General features: G+C 39.2%; 1 protein-coding gene across 3 annotated transcripts in view; it reads left to right on the top strand.

Moving 5' to 3' along the window:
* The window catches only part of CTTNBP2 (cortactin binding protein 2), a 125,698-nt gene that overhangs the window by 91,929 nt on the left and 18,641 nt on the right, over nucleotides 1-15,128 (top strand). For all 3 annotated transcript variants that reach the window (XM_089524345.1, XM_089524346.1, XM_089524347.1), the window contains exons 10-17: nucleotides 576-851; nucleotides 2,174-2,269; nucleotides 3,318-3,397; nucleotides 7,335-7,421; nucleotides 7,502-7,601; nucleotides 9,849-10,001; nucleotides 10,249-10,436; nucleotides 14,441-14,619. In XM_089524345.1, coding sequence (XP_089380471.1) covers nucleotides 576-851; nucleotides 2,174-2,269; nucleotides 3,318-3,397; nucleotides 7,335-7,421; nucleotides 7,502-7,601; nucleotides 9,849-10,001; nucleotides 10,249-10,436; nucleotides 14,441-14,619 — 1,159 coding nt within the window. The remainder of the gene's footprint in view (nucleotides 1-575; nucleotides 852-2,173; nucleotides 2,270-3,317; nucleotides 3,398-7,334; nucleotides 7,422-7,501; nucleotides 7,602-9,848; nucleotides 10,002-10,248; nucleotides 10,437-14,440; nucleotides 14,620-15,128) is intronic.

Here is a 15,128-nt window from a genome sequence, read left to right as displayed (position 1 = left end):
TAATTCTAAACAGCAAACTTTGATTTTCCATTTTATATAAGGGGCACCATTTTGCTATGCCATTGTTTTTAATAGGTCTTGAGCATCCACGGATTTTGGTATCCATGAGGGGGTCCTGGAACCAAACTCCAGCAGATAACAAGGACCCACTGTATATCCCTGTAGAACCCTGTGCTAACATTAACAGAGATGATGATTTACACAAAGCCTGCAACTTGTCTCCTACATGAGTATATTTCTGCAAATGAATAATTAAATCTGTCACATTTGAAGTGACTTTCAAATATCTATAGAGGAAGAGTTCCCCCCCCTCTACTGTTAAAATATTTAAAAGTTACAATGATTGTTTGGCTTTATAGGCGATTCACTCTTTATTGCTGTTGTTTTAATTTTGGGTTTGTTTTCTGATCTATCTGTTGTACCCAGGGACTATGCATTGCTTTGAAGATGTACCAGTAAACAGTTTTCTTTCTTTTCTTTCTTTCTTTCTTTCTATTTTTGTTATGTATTTTTAGTAATTGTGTCACTGTGTGCTGAAGTTGTTATATTCAAGCTTTTCAATTCTATTTAAACAGATGCTCTCAAAATGCCATTACGGATTGCAGTTAGCCAGGTAGAACCAGCCTACTGTGCAACAGAGGATCACGAAATAGAAAATACCATATGTGTGTTAAACATTCGCAAGCAGACAGCCTGGGATGATTTTTCAAAAGCAGTGAGTCAGGCGGTGACAAACCATTTCCAAGCAATCAGCTCTGATGAATGGAGAAGCCTAGAAGACCTGACACTTAATAACACCACAGAATCTAGCATCGGCCTCACTGCAAGCAGTATATTATCCATCAAACTTGGTATCTATCAGCACTCTTAACTTTACAGAAAAACAAAACTTTCTCTTGTTGTTTTTTTTAAGTTACATGACATGTGACAAGTAACTTGGTTCAGAGTGTTCAGTATTCCTTGTGGCAGCTATTAGTCTGAGCCAGCTATTCATTTTGCAATGCACTGGTACAGTATAAAGGCTGCAGTCACCTCTAAAGCTGCAGGTGGCAGGTACATTTATTCTTATGTCAAGTCAGCTTCACTTTATGGCAACCCTATGAACGAGAGACCTCCAAGAGCATAGCCACATGAGTAGTGATAAAGTGGAACGTGGATACTTCCCTGAGCATAACTCTGGCCTGACATCCCTGCATACTGACCTACCTTTTAGGACTCATGCACTCAGCACAAAGGTGTGGAAATTTGGGGTAGAATCTGCTTTACTGAAAACTTTGCCCCATCAGAATTTCTGATCACAAGAGCTCTGGAAATACATTCAGCTTGTTTCATGCAGAATGCATGAAGAAAACATCTTGAGAATACCATCCCCTGCAAAGGCCTGTTTTGACAGGTGCATGGGAGAAGGCTTTGTCCTGTGTTGCTCCCAGGTTGTGGAATTAAATCCCTCAGAGTTGCAGTCAGTTCTCTCAATGATTTTAGGAAAAGTGAGAAGGCACCTTTCTTCGATCTGGCTTTTAAAACTACAGTTGTCCCTCCTTTCTCACGGACTTGAGATCTGTGTTCTTGATTATTCATGGAGGAGCGACCTCCATTATCCTCAATGGGGCATGCTCATGGGGGCGCACTCCATTCAAGGTTATGGGGCTTGAATACATAGAATCATAGAGTTGGAAGAGACCGCACAGGCCATCCAGTCCAACCCCCTGCCATGCAGGAAATCCAAATCAAAGCATTCCCGACAGATGGCCATCTAGCCTCTACTTAAAGACCTCCAAGGAAGGAGACTCCACTACACTCCGAGGGATGCGAGTCTCCTTTTCGCAGGGCGGTCCAGAATGGATCTCCTGCAAAAAAAGATGGTCAACTGTACACTGAATTACAATTATTTAATTACAACAATGATTTTATTGTTTCATTTGATTTTAGTGGTGTTTGTCTTGTACGTTGTTTTTTTTTAGTGGAAGAGTGGAATGAATTATATGAATGAGAGCTAAGTTCATGGGGACTTTGGGAACGGCACTTTCGTGTATACCCTTTTCACTCACTCTTATTACATCTCTACATATAATATTACTTTTCTTTTCATAGGAAAAATGTATTATCAGATAGGCATGTCTCCTGCTCTTTATGTCCAAGCATACATCTGATCTCCTTCTTCTCTTTTTAACAGGCAATATTTCATGGTTAGTAGGTCAGACATTTCCCCACTTACCATGGGAATTTTTGAAAAGGAACCACGTGGAACATATAGTGATATATTTGCTTGGTAAATACATTTTATTTGTTTCTATTTTGGCATCAAAATAGGGAAATGTTGATTGTGATGGATAGGGAATGGATTGCATCTAGTTACCATCTCATGCAATTTGGGTGCTACCTTCTTATAAAACTTTGAATGTAAAGAACTAGCCTTCCTTAAATATGTTGAAAATGAAAGTGTGAGGTAAAGGAGAAGCAGGAAGTTTTTAGGGCAAATTTTACAGGGGCTTGTTTTTGGGTGTCCTTATGTGTTGCTATTCTATACCTTATACTGAAAATCTGTACCATCTAGTGAAAATATATTACTGTTAATGTTTTGTGCTCCTTATATTATTAATTTGCATATATTTTGAGTGTAGAATCTAAATTTTCATTCTGCTGGCCTGATGTAATAATTAGAAAAATATGTTCAGAGCCAAAGAGTTATCTAATTCAAATTTCTTCCCAATCATACACTCATTGGTTGGCTAGGGACAAACCAGTATTTCACACCTCAGCCCCAGCTGTCTTTGAAATTTTGACATAATAATATTGGCCTGTTTTACAGGCATGTAAAGATAACTAAACTATGGCATGTAAAGAGCCTTGTACATACTGGATCCAGGGTGGGGAATTTTTCATCCTCTAGTAGTTTTATCCTACAGGTTCTGATGCCCCTACCCAGCATGTCCAGAGGTAAAGGACTGTGAAAGTTACAGTCCAAAACTCTGAAGGCCAAAGGTTCACACCTTCTCTCCGATGCTACATAAATACAAAGTGTTATGGATGTTGCTGTTGCAGAATTTTATCCTCTGTAATTGTCAACTACAGCCAGAATATCTCCCAGAGAATCTAGTGATGCTGAGTTGGAGTAGGGGGAGATTTGGGAGGGATAGTGAGGGATGGTAGGTATGCAAGGAGTAAGTCTCCCCTCCATTTGTGCTGTGATTGTAATAACTGTCAATCTCTTACAACTGCCTTCAGAGTAAGAGAACAAACTTTAAATGTAATGTATAGTTTGGACTTCAACTGCTTCAGAATGTAAGGTTGTTCTCAGTGACTCTTTTCCCTTAAAGGTCCCACAGAAGGTTGTCTGCACAGTGTGAGTTATGCATCTACAATCCGTCTTCAGACATTGCAGAATTACCTCAGGCTGGTAAGGACTACCATAGCTCTTGCATAATAGTTAATCTCTTTCTACTGCTTCAGTAAATATTCTCAAGTCTCCTACTTTAACAAATCCCTTGTCTTTTCCAGTGGTGTAGCTGCTGGGAGGGAGACAAAATGAGAGAACTGACCTCCAAATAAGAACTTTTTTTGGATGGCTAAACTGTCTCTCTAAATGCTCAGCTAAAGTTACTGCAATGCTAGAAATTTAGAGATTCAGACTGCAGTTCCTAGTGCTATTAAGATGAGGGCTATGTGACCCTACCCATAACCTTAATCTTGGTGCATAGTTATAGTTCTGTTCCCATTACAACAGCTGGCTGAATAAATCTTGTTTTCCTATCTGCTTCCATTCTACTGCTTAAACGAATGGATTAGAAAGTTGGCCACCCGAGGAAAACAGAATCAGCAACACTGTAGTACAGAACATTTTCTGCTTCTTTTTTGGAACTGGCAATTCAATTCTGAACTCTTATAATACTGCTAGTTTTTTCTGTGTATGCCAAAATGTGCCTTGGTCTGCAGGAACAACTCAAATAGTTTTAAAAGGTGCAGGATAAATAGCTGGAGGTTAAGACCATCAGTGGCTGTGTATGCACTGCACAAATAATCCATGTTGACACCACTTTAATTTCCATGCTATGGAATTCTGGGAACTGTAGTTTTTGATACATTAAGACTACTCGGTCAGAGAGCTCTAGTGCCACAACAAACTACAATTCCCGGATTTCCATAGTACTGAGTCGTGGCAGTTAAAGTGGTGTCAACCCGGATTATTTTTGCAGTGTGGACGCAGCCCATGACTAGTAGTCAGGTTGGTGATGTTTCACTTCCAGGCTAACTGGCAACTTGGATGTGATTGCCTGCCATCTTTACTAGTAGACACCGATTGCCCTAATCTTAAATGTTGCCTGTGGGAAACTCATCAGCAGGACATGAGCATATCTGCTGCTCTCCACATCTAACTTCCATCTCATGTTCCCAAGCAGCTGATATACAGAGGCATCCTGTAGCCACTTTCTGAACAGAATGTTTGAATAGATTGGGCTTTGATCTGATCCACCGCTGCTACTATAAGCTTTCCCCCATATGTCCTGATGTTATGCGGTTCTCCCGTCTGATATACAACGGTTTATCCAGCTAGTTTTTGTGTGCGTGTTTAAGATTGTATGTTTTATAGTTTTTAAATTGTATTGGGATGCTTTTAACATGTCGGTGATACTTGTTCATTAATGTTATAATGTATCACTTCTGTTGTACACCGCTGTGATCGAATTTGGAATTTGGAATAGTGGTATATAAAATAAATTTTTATTATTTATTTATTATTATTCTCGTGGTGCTGAAATAGCAGTTGGACTGCCCTTAATTCCACCTGAAGGAGTTCTTTGGAGCCTGACTTTTGATTTTAAGTAACATTTAATTGTTCATTACAGGAAGAGTAGTCAAAGAGCCCTTTGCTGAGGCTAGCTTTGGCAAAGAAATTATACTTAATCCAAACCCACTCAGAGGAAACAGACAGACATACAAATGTATGGATAATTAAGGCCACTTTATAAACTATTTAAACCTGATCTGCATCAGACCTACATGGTGCAGTGTATTCTGAAGCAGATTTATATCTACTTTATCTTCGCTATGTCAAAGGTAACCAGCCTAAAGCTCCAGAGAGAATCCAATAAATTGTTCTTGATGTTGGCCAGCTCATTTCCAGGAAGTCTTACATACTGACCTCCCCATCAAACCCAGAGCCCTGAAGGAAAAAGACAGTTGTTCACATTCCCATCCCCACGTCCCAAAAACTAAAGGGCAAGTCCAGAGAAATCCCTCTCACCAAAAGGTAGCTTTGGTTGTTTACCAATAACTACACAAGGATCTATTTTCCCACACTTCCTTGCCAAAAGTGACCAAAATGGCAATTATGCACAATTACATGCCAACTGAGCAAATTATTAACATTGTTATTGTGTGCCTTCAAGTCATTTCTGACTTACAGTGACACTAAGGTGAACCTATCATGGGGGTTTTCTTGGCAAGATTTGTTCAGCGGGGTTTTCATCTTCCTCTAAGGTTTAGAGAGTATGACTTGCCAAGGTCACCTAGTGGGTTTCCATGGATAATTAAGGAGTTGAACTCTGGTTTTCCAGGCTGTTGTCACACTGCAAAATAAAGCAATTTAATGTCAGTTTAATTGTCATGATCCAAGGCTATGGAATTCTAGGATTTGTAGTTTTGTGAAATATTTAGCCTTCCCTGCCAGAGACCCCTAGGGTCTACCAAAATGCAAATCCCAGAATTCCATAGCATTGAGCCATGGAAGTTAAAGTGGTGTCAAATGGCTTTATTTCTGCAGTCTGGCAGCAGCTCCATTATCCTAGTCTGACACTTGAACCACTACACCACACTGGCTCATCCATAATTAACATATATCACAAATAATCCCAAATGAGTTTAACAAAGCCAATTAATAAATTCTTGTAAAACACCACCCAAAGCCAATTGTCCCATAATACTATAGATAATAAGTTCAAGATCATCTGTAAATGCCAAAGGAGAAGCAAAATTCCTGTCTGATCAAAACAGGTCACCCAAAGCCTGTACTAACCTCCAGGGTGAACGGGCTGATCAACCTTGAAATATGTTAAAGGAGCAGAAGAACTGAATTTTATATCCTCCAACTCCACTTCCTATCCCATCTGAGTCATGATGCAAAACATCAGGATGTTTCCAGTCTTCATTCTCTTACGGAAGGGCAAATGGTCGACCCCACTCTGCAGTCACTGCTATGGGTGATGCAGTAATCACTATCACCTCAACATAGGGACATTCGTTTTTCCCACTGAGAGGAAGAAATGAGATTGGATTTCCCTGTTTTATCTAGCACATTTAGCATTTTTAAAATATCCACCAGTCGGTCAGTCAATCACTTCATTCATTTGTTGTTTGCTATCAAATCAACTTTGATTTATGGTGACCTTGTGAATGAGAGACCACCCAAAGTCCCAATCATCAACTTCTCTGTTCAAGTCTTACAAACTCAGAACCATGGCTTCCTTCATCGAATCAATCCACATGGAATGCAGACTTCCTCAATTTCTACCGCCTTTAGTAGAAAAGTACTGCCTTCTACTTTACTAGGCATTAGTCTTTTCCAATAGTCTTTTCCAGTGAGTCACATCATCTCATGGTATGTTCAAAGTATGACATGCTCTATTTAATCACCTTGGCTTCTAGGGATAGTTCAAACTTATGTGAAGTCGAAGGCTTTCATGGCCAGTGTCCATAGTTTTCTCTGGGTTTTCTGGGCTATGTGGCCACGTTCTAGAAGAATGTATCCCTGCCATTTTGCCTGCATTTGTGGCTGGCATCAAGACATGCAGATGAACACCACCCAGGTACAGGGGGTTTTCTCACAGACAATGGATTGCTAATTAAATAGGCACACATCCATCACGCATATCCTCCCACCCTAAGGCCTTGTCATTCAACAACAGACTAATACAGAGATTAACATGTAAATCGCTTCCTCCCAACCAAGGGGTCACACAGGTATATATACCCCATACACTTCCATGCCAGCACCCTCTGAATATGCCAGCCACAAATACTGTACAGGTGAAAATTCAGGAATCAGTTCTTCCAGAACACAGCCACGTAGCCCAGAAAACCCACAGAAAACTATAGTTAACTTACTTTGCTATAGGATTCAAGGCAGCTATCAATGGTCTTCTTTACCTTCTGATGGATGCTGGTAGTGAGTGACCTTGCAAAGGTGGCACCAATGGATGAATTCAATAGGGTGCAGATTTGAATAGATTTGTATGGAGTTATACCACTAGCAGTGTTCACAGAACAATAAATCTCTGTTTTTATTAATTTTGAAGCAATCATGTAATATACATCAGTATTAATGTATTTATCCATAGGTGGAACAGTACCGAAATATCATCTTCCATGGTCCAGAAGGAAGTTTGCAGGATTATATGGCAGATCAGATAGCCCTCTGTATGAAGGTAAGGAAATAAAATCTTTCAATAATTAGGGGATGAGGAGCATTACAAACCTTTGCTAAATTTGTGAACTTTTAACACAGCACAAGCAAATGGCTGCAGGATTCTGCTGTGAAATCGTTAAAGTGAAGATAGATGCTGATTTCTCCAAGGAGCAGCTTGCAGAATTATTCATCAGTACTGGTAAGATTCTTTTAATAAATCAGTAGAAGGGAAATTTACAACTGCAAACCACACATTTAACTATGCTTACAAAGGAAACACACTAAGGATGCATTCCTGGACCTGTTTATATGGGAGTAAGCACTATTCAAAATAATGTTACTGCTGAGTGAAAGGTATAGGACTGCATGTTGGGAAGCACTTTACTTTTAATAAAAACCTTTTTGAAACTCCAGACAAAGATGGGTGTTTTATGAGACCTTGAACTAAAGATCCTCAGTAACAGGCTCTGCATTCCTTTCTGTCACTCTTGACAAACATGCAAATATATCTGTAAGGATTTTTTTTAAAGGCTTTGTAGAAGTACAGCATTATTAGACTAATAATTCACTTAGATTTAAATCCTTTACCTGCATATCTGTGGGTAGGCCCCATGGAATTCAGTGGGATTTACTTGTTGACATACATGATGCAGTTGAATGTTAGAACTCGATTTTATATTCACTTACATGGCTAATACCATATATTGGCCGTACTACTTCTGAGGAAAAAAAAATATAACAAGTAAGAAGCATGTAGTTCTCCATAGTCTGCATCATAGCTCCCAGCATCCCTCATGATTGGCTTGTGCTGTCAAGGGCTGCTGGGATTATCTGGATGAGTCTCACCCCTGCTTTATAAGATTGCACTAACAGTAACACAAAATGAAGTTGCCTCATAGGATTACAATTAGTTATAGACTGAGTTCCCTCCTTTGAATTTAAACCAGAATCCAAATCCTTTGGAATGTTCACTTTACCATTCTTTGTTTCAAGAAAGATATTTCCTCATATTATACTAATTTCTGTAGGAATACACTGCTCACAAACATTTTGTCTGTAATACAGTTTTGTGAAGGAAGGAAGGAAGGAAGGAAGGAAGGAAGGAAGGAAGGAAGGTAGGTAGGTTTAGGACAGGAGCAAGGCATTATGGGACCCTGCCATCTCCCTATCTTAGTAATTGTGTTTAGACTGATCTGACATTTTGACTTGTTTATTACAAATAAGATGATCGTTCCCAGGAAGGCATGGTTTACTGATGTTTACTGTCAAATTTTATTGAACAGAATGAATGCTTTAACGTGAGGATAGAAAAACATTTTTAATAGACATTGAAAGGGATCTGATAGAAAAATCACCCATTGTGGCCCAAAAATATTTCCCTGGCCATTTTCAAGAAAGAACAACAACAACAACACCCAAAAATAAGTAGGAATGTTTGGCTACCTTCATAGGAAGAGAATCCCCCCCTCCCCCAATTTTTTAAAGACTGGAAAGGGTTGGTTTTAACTGACCAGGGAGCTAAGTAGTTACTCCTTTTATTTGGCTTTTTAAAACTGCCTCCCTAGACTGTACCTTCTCAGAATAGAATGCAGTTAGAATGGTGTTAGGAGAAACACATGTTCAGAGGATATACAGCTGGAAGGAGAACAGCAAAGAAACTCATTTTAATGTCACCCACAAGCCAGCTTGGTTCACCCTGCCAACTAAATTTTGTTTAAATCATTCTTCCTGGAAAGATCAGGGAAATTTCCTTCACCCCCAAATCTGTATCCTTTCCCTCCCCCACCACAACCAATGAATATTTAGAAAATGAAAGGCTGGTAAATTCAGTCCAGCAATATTATAGGTATTATCTTCTGGATGTACAAATATTGCAAGTATTTGAAGCAGTAGTCTGTTTTCCAGAAGCCATCTAGAAATTTATCATTTAAATGTTCAGCTTTGTTTCTTAATCTCCAGCCTTGTTTCTTAGAAACCAGTTGTCTCTCTTTCATAGCACTTCTGGACACACTGAATCTCTGTTGCTAATATAGTTTCATGGGCTGTCATCTTTCCACTAAACTAAGTGTGTCAGCTGAGCTGCCACACTCACAAACAGTTGTCAATGTTTTATAGTCCAGACATTTTGCCCTAAACTGAACAAAAGGATCATGAAGGCTCATCCGTCCTGAACCTGTCATCTCCAATCAGCTTTGCCATTAGTTAGCCCATATGTGTTGTTGGTGACGGTGTTGTTTACCTTCAACTAATTTAAGTGACATATGGTGACCCTTAGTCAAACCAATCATAGGTGTTTTGTTTTTGTTTTTTGCAAGTTTCAAGTCTGACATACTTGATTGGTAGCCAGTTAGGGAAAGCTAATCCAGTTATATGCTTATCTAAAATGCAATTTGTAAATTGAAGGAGATTTCCTCTCCCAGCCATTGTGAACTCTTTGTATTTACAGCTTGCTTGATTCCTGTGAAACAGCCCTCTGTAAGCAACAGAATCATCGTAATTTTAGAAAATTTGGAAAAAGCTGCATTGTCAGAACTACTGGAAGAGTTTCTTCAACCTCTTGAAAATCGTGGGTCTGATACTCCCTGCACTATTAAAAAAGGTTCAGAATATTTTTTATCTTACTTTTTTCTTATAAGTAGCTGCTTAGACATTTATTTCAGAAGAAAAAACGTTGAATGTCTCCTCTCTCTGGTATCAAAAGCTATCTGTGATGTACATAATCTATTTAAATTGTTTTATTTTGTTCATGCTTCACTTTATTAGATCAATATCTACTCGATATAAGAGAGTATTTTAATTATTTCATTTATTTCAGTGCTTTCCTTTGTTGTTGTTGTTGTTTGCAGCCAATGGTGTATCTGATGCTTATTACTTTCATGAGAACTGCTTTCTTTTGGGGACCATTGCAAAATCTCGGCTTCAAGGCTCTGACCTGATGGTTCAGCAACATTTCCTCTGGGTTCAGCTAAGATGGGATGGAGAACCAGTCCATGGCCTTATCCAAAGATTCTTACGAAGGAAGGTGTTAAGTAAGGTAAGGGTCTTACATGCCTGAATCTTAGGTCATTGTTCACTACCCAAAATGTCCAACCTGATTACAGAAAATAAAGTAAAATAGGATAAATAAAATAAGATTTTCTCTTGCAGTCTGAAGGGCAAAGAGCTGAATGACTGTATGACTGAAGAAATATTTCATAATAATTCAGCCTGCTAGGCTTCTCTGATTGGCCTTTTAATTTTGATTTGGGAAATGATTGCATGGTCTTTGCTAGGCAACTCATTTGTCGTACACCATGCCCTATTAATCTTAAATTTTATGAATGCAAGTGAATTTTGGATGGAATTATAGGTGACCTGTGATTGTTGTTGTTATGTGCCTTCAAGTCATTTTCTGACTTATGGCAACCCTAAGGCAAACCTTGGGGTTATCTTGGCAAGTTCTCTTCAGAGGGGTTTTGCCATTGCTTTCTTCTGAGGCTGAAGGAATATGACTTGCCCAGGGTCACGCAGTGTGTTTCATGGCATAGTGGGGATTTAAACTCTGCTCTCCAGAGACATAGTCCAACACTCCAACCACTACACCATGATGGGTCCCGACCAGTGATATCATCAGCTATGTTAAAGATGCATTTTCTATCTGCTGTTGCTGTTTCCATTAAAGACCTCAGCAAAGGTGTTATTGCCTTTACAAAAGAATCTGTTGGTTCTCATGTTATATTTATGCTGATGGCAAAACTAGCTTTAAAAATGTACTTATACCTGCAATTGCAGTAGATCTTTGGTTTGTGTGAAGGGGGAGGAATACCAGTCTCTGTATTGGCTAAAAATACACCTGTGTACACCACTAACAAGATGTCAGTCTTTTTTTCCCCCTTAATATATTTAGTCAGATGTAAATCCCATTGAATTTAGTGGAATTTGCCCCATCAAATGTGCCTAGGATGTTACTAACAGGATGCCAGCCTAAATCTGAAATATCTTGAAAACATTTGCATTGTCCTTCCCTACCCTCAACAGAGTGGTTTTTCTGTAGGGGTTTGCCAAGGGGTGTTGGCTATCAACACCCTGCATAGCTTTTTTATTTCTTTCTGTAATGAGGGCAAGAAGAATAAAATGTGCAATAAAAGCCAAGCTGCTTAACTCCCATAATGCATAGAAGGTACTGAATTTGGATTACCTTGGTGTGTACATCAACAAGTGCACACCCCTGATTATTATTTTAAAAATAGTTTTTAAATAATTAGTTTCTAGATTATTATTTAAAAAGTAGTTTTTATTTTTAAAAAGTAATTTCAACCAAATATCCACAATGGAGCCATTAAGATAGTGCTGGGGGAGAGAGAGAAAGTTCCTTCTACAGTTAGTCTCTTAGGTTTTCCTGCCTACCAGAAAGCACTGCTTATAATGAGATTAGGAAGAACATGAGTTTGTTCTTATGAAAGAATTTCCTTTTTAGCTCTTGCCTCAAAGCACAGCATTATCCCTTGACTGAACGCTTGTGTTTGGCTCTTCAGTCTTGTTCCAAGCTTTGTCTCCCTCTCTGATAAACGCCTGAAGTGCTCTCCATCTTCCACCAGTGCTTTTATTGAAAATGAACAAAATGGAGAGAGTGTTCAAATGCACTGAAAGAGATGCAGCAATTTAGTGATCCCCCACAACAAAAACCAAATGAATAATTTTAAGTCATTAATAATATCAGCTGACTGTCACTGTGTGGGAACGTTAGTACTTGGCACTTTCTTAATACTATTGTAACAGAACAAGAGAAGTCTAGTTTTGGGAAGCTGCTTACATTGAAAATAAGCCTGATTTGGGCTGAATTATATGCTTCAATTTCCTCTTAAAGTGATTATGGGTAAGCAGTTAGTATCTTGGCAGGATGAGAATATTTGAATTTCTGTCAATAGGCTAATAAGACTTATAAAACCTCTATTAAGGGTTTGCGCTCATCCTTGTTTGCTTTCGTTGTTAATTTCTTTTTGTAAGAATAAATGTACTAGTTACCATTGCCGGTTCTAGGTTTAAAGGGCACTGGGCACAGTATCATCTAGTAGAACCCACCTGCATTAATGGACCCTGTTTTCCTTGTTTAGGCATTGGAAGACCAGTCTCTCATGGCACACTGGAGCAATTGTGGCAAATTTAAATGGTGGCTAGACTTAACAAGAATGAAGGGAGCAGCACAAGCATCCACAGGCAGCTCTGCCAAGGTCCTGAAGCCCAGCAGCTCCCCAAGTAGCAAGTTCAAGGATGGTCGTACTTAGGTGGCCTTGTTTTCCATATCCAGCTTTCAGTGGAGGCCTTGAATAACTATTGGTCCTGGAGTGATGTTTTAAGGCTTTAAAGATTTCCTCCTGTCCTACCAAATAAGACTTTTTAGAGTGCTAGACAACATAGCACATTCCACATCAAGTTCAGTTCTGATTTATGTGCCTGAACAGTCTTGCACTGGCTAAGCTACAGGGCAAGTTCTACTGCCTCATGTGGCAAATGCTGGAAGACAGCAGTGGCACTCTGCCCTGCCTCAGCTGTTCCTTAAGAGCCTCCTAGCTTTTTGCTTCTCTTAAAGAACATAGCTATCCTTCATAAAGCTATCTGCATCTCCCTAAACCAACCAGCTGTCCACAGGTTTGATAGTGAACGTTATCCTTATTGCCAGTGTTGAAGGAAGGTTTAATGCACTTCTCTGTGCTGAGGATCACAGGATCATAGAATCATAGAGCTGGAAGAGATCCCGAGGATCATCCAATCCAACTCCCATTATGCAGGTTCAAGAAGCATCCTGGCAGATGGCCATCCAGCAGGAAGTTCTTCCTAATATTAAGTGGAATCTGTTTTCCTGTAGTTTGAATCAATTGCTGCATGTGGTAGTCTTTAGAACAGAAGAAAACAAACTTGTTCCTTCTTCCATATAACATCCTTTCAATGATGTTATCCTTTGCCTGTAGCAGTAAAATGGCTTGACCTAGCCCTGCTAAGACATCTGTATGTCCCAGAGGCTATATTATAAAGCCTTCTCTTCTCTGTTGAACTGTGGATGCTACTTCAGCCTTCATTCATGTTTGATGTGATGCAAGCTCATTGGGGACCTGAGTAAATCACTTTACAACTGCATGTGCATTTGCACCACCACAGATGGAACATACTCATCAGGAATGTGTCAATCTGAACGTGTGTCCCAAATAGCATAAAATGTTAATTGAGGAGAATTTTTACAATCCCATATGCTTCCTGTGCTCTTATGTAAACCTAGATAGACACCAGTCACGTTCCCCAAGCTTGTCTTGGCAAGATGGTTTAAACAATAGCATCTGCACTCCACAGGTTATCCTTTCTGTAAACACAGAGGCCTCTTGTTATATGTAATGTTATACTTTGTTTCCTCTCGAGGTGGGTGGTATGACAGTTTCAGGCAGACTGCCTAGCTAACATCACTTTAATAGTTCTACTAGGAGTTAAGCAAAAATGTTCCATAGAACATTGGACTTGTGTGCCTATTAGGTTGTATATATTTCTGGGTAAAGCCCACAGTGAAATCAGAAAGATAATAATTTTGTTCATTATTATTAAGCTTGATCAAGAAATGTTCTTCCTGTGGTTACCAATGGCCAAAATCAAAGTTTCAGATATAATAAATTTGTTCTATGTTAGCACCTAGAGCAATTTACAGCACATTTCAGTATCATTCTAAAAATGTTTAAACTTTGGGGTTCTTGGAAGTGCACTTCTCTAAGCCTTTGTGTTCACACGTGGATGTACTTCTCATCACTTGATCATTAAGCACAATGACTTGAATGTGTATGAACAAATTCCATGGGAAAGCATTTGTTTTGTGGTTAAAAGAAGATTGATCCATGATACAATCACTACTTGATGCTAGTTACCAAGCAATGTATATGGAGCATTAACTGGCCCCAATAGTACTTTTCTGTTGCTGTCGTTATTTCCTATGTGCAAGGTGTCAATTATGAAACTGTTTTGATTTTGCAAAGAGGTGCAGAACACTTCCCAACCAACTGCCTGTTCTTTTCTTTACAGTTCAAAGGGGAAATGCCTCCTCCTTGTGATCCTGTGTGCAAGATGGTGGAATGGATTCTTGCAGTCTGGCACCAACTGAATTCATGCTTGTCACGGCTTGGTGCACCTGAAGCACTTGTGGGACCAAAGCATTTTCTGTCCTGTCCAGTGGTACCTGGCCACAGCCATGCAACTGTGAAGTATGTCTTTATATATATATATATATATTTTCATTAGTACTATAATGAGGAGACATCCTTCAGAACAATACTACTCAAACTGGTCATCCATGAACCATTGACTGCCAATCTGCAGTGAGTTTCTAGAAAAGAAAGAAACAGTTTTAGTTAATGAACACAAATTGTAGTAGTACTAGTCTCTGACACATTAGGGGGGAGGGGGAATACAAGTACCCCACAGAAAGCCAGAGGAGTACTACTGCAACCTAACACTGAAAGCCTGTGTTTCTCCAGCCCTCCTTCCAGGTAGATGATGGACAAGATGGAAAAGCGGGGCTGGGTAAACATAAAAAAACTGTACAAAGAAGTTTCTTTGTGAGAGGCTTTGTTAACCAAGGTATGCTTGTATATCCCAATAATCCATATTAACCCAGTTTATTTGGCTATATAGAAACTTTTAAATCTGATCTCCAGTATTTCATTTTTGAACCAACAGAAATAATAAACAGGCATTGCAGGATTCCTGAGAA

Source organism: Sceloporus occidentalis, unplaced genomic scaffold (genome assembly GCF_023333645.1).
Source record: "Sceloporus occidentalis isolate IW3139 unplaced genomic scaffold, rSceOcc1.0.p SCAF_5, whole genome shotgun sequence".
Lineage (NCBI taxonomy): Eukaryota > Metazoa > Chordata > Lepidosauria > Squamata > Phrynosomatidae > Sceloporus > Sceloporus occidentalis.
This window is presented reverse-complemented; position numbering and strand designations above follow the sequence as displayed.